The 668-nt window shown below is 56.4% G+C and overlaps 1 protein-coding gene across 1 annotated transcript in view; it reads left to right on the top strand.

Moving 5' to 3' along the window:
• LOC103895062 (heterogeneous nuclear ribonucleoprotein L-like) overlaps window positions 1-268 on the top strand; it is a gene marked incomplete at its 3' end in the record, with an annotated part of 8,323 nt that extends 8,055 nt beyond the window's left edge. Inside the window, exon 5 of the mRNA XM_009274940.2 lies at window positions 63-268. Within this exon, the coding sequence (XP_009273215.2) occupies window positions 63-268 (206 nt within the window). The remainder of the gene's footprint in view (window positions 1-62) is intronic.
• Window positions 269-668: the final 400 nt, after the last annotated feature.

The raw sequence follows: 668 nt of genomic DNA, 5'->3' as shown, positions 1-668 counted from the left end.
GGCTGGGCTGGGGGCGGCAGCGGGCCCCGCCCACCGTGCTGAGCCCCTGCCCGCCCCGGCAGCGTCTCCAAGCAGCAGGCCATCATGCCCGGGCAGTCCTACGGGTTGGAGGACGGATCCTGTAGCTACAAGGACTTCAGCGGCTCCCGCAACAACCGCTTCTCCACCCCCGAGCAGGCGGCCAAGAACCGGATCCAGCACCCCAGCAACGTCCTCCACTTCTTCAACGCTCCCTTGGAGGTGACCGAGGACAACTTCTACGAGGTACGCGGGGGCACCCGCCCCTGCCCTTCCCGTCCTCCTCCTCCTCCTCCTCGCTGCTTCCTCTTCCTTCTCTTCCTTTTTCTTCTTCTCCTCTTCCTCCTCCCTTCCTTTTTCTCTTCCTTCTCCCTTTTTCCTTCTCTTTCTCCTCCCTTTTTCCTTCTGCTCCTCGCTTCTTCCTCTTCCTCCTCCCTTTTTCCTTCTGCTCCTCGCTTCTTCCTCTTCCTCCTCCTCTTCCTTGTCATTTCGTTGTCTCTTTTTCTTCTTCTCTTCCTCTTCCTCCCCCTCCTTGTTGTCTCTTTTCCTTTTCTTTCTCCTTCTCTCCTCGTCTTTTTTCCTTCTTTCTCCTCGTCTTTTTTCCTTTTCTCCTCCTCCTTGTTGTCTCTTTTCCTTCTTCTCCTTCTCTT

Source organism: Aptenodytes forsteri, unplaced genomic scaffold (assembly GCF_000699145.1).
Source record: "Aptenodytes forsteri isolate BGI_AS27 unplaced genomic scaffold, ASM69914v1 Scaffold1306, whole genome shotgun sequence".
Classification (NCBI taxonomy): Eukaryota; Metazoa; Chordata; class Aves; order Sphenisciformes; family Spheniscidae; genus Aptenodytes; species Aptenodytes forsteri.
The sequence above is the reverse complement of the archived record's forward strand: the minus strand, read 5'-3'. Positions and strand labels throughout refer to the sequence as shown.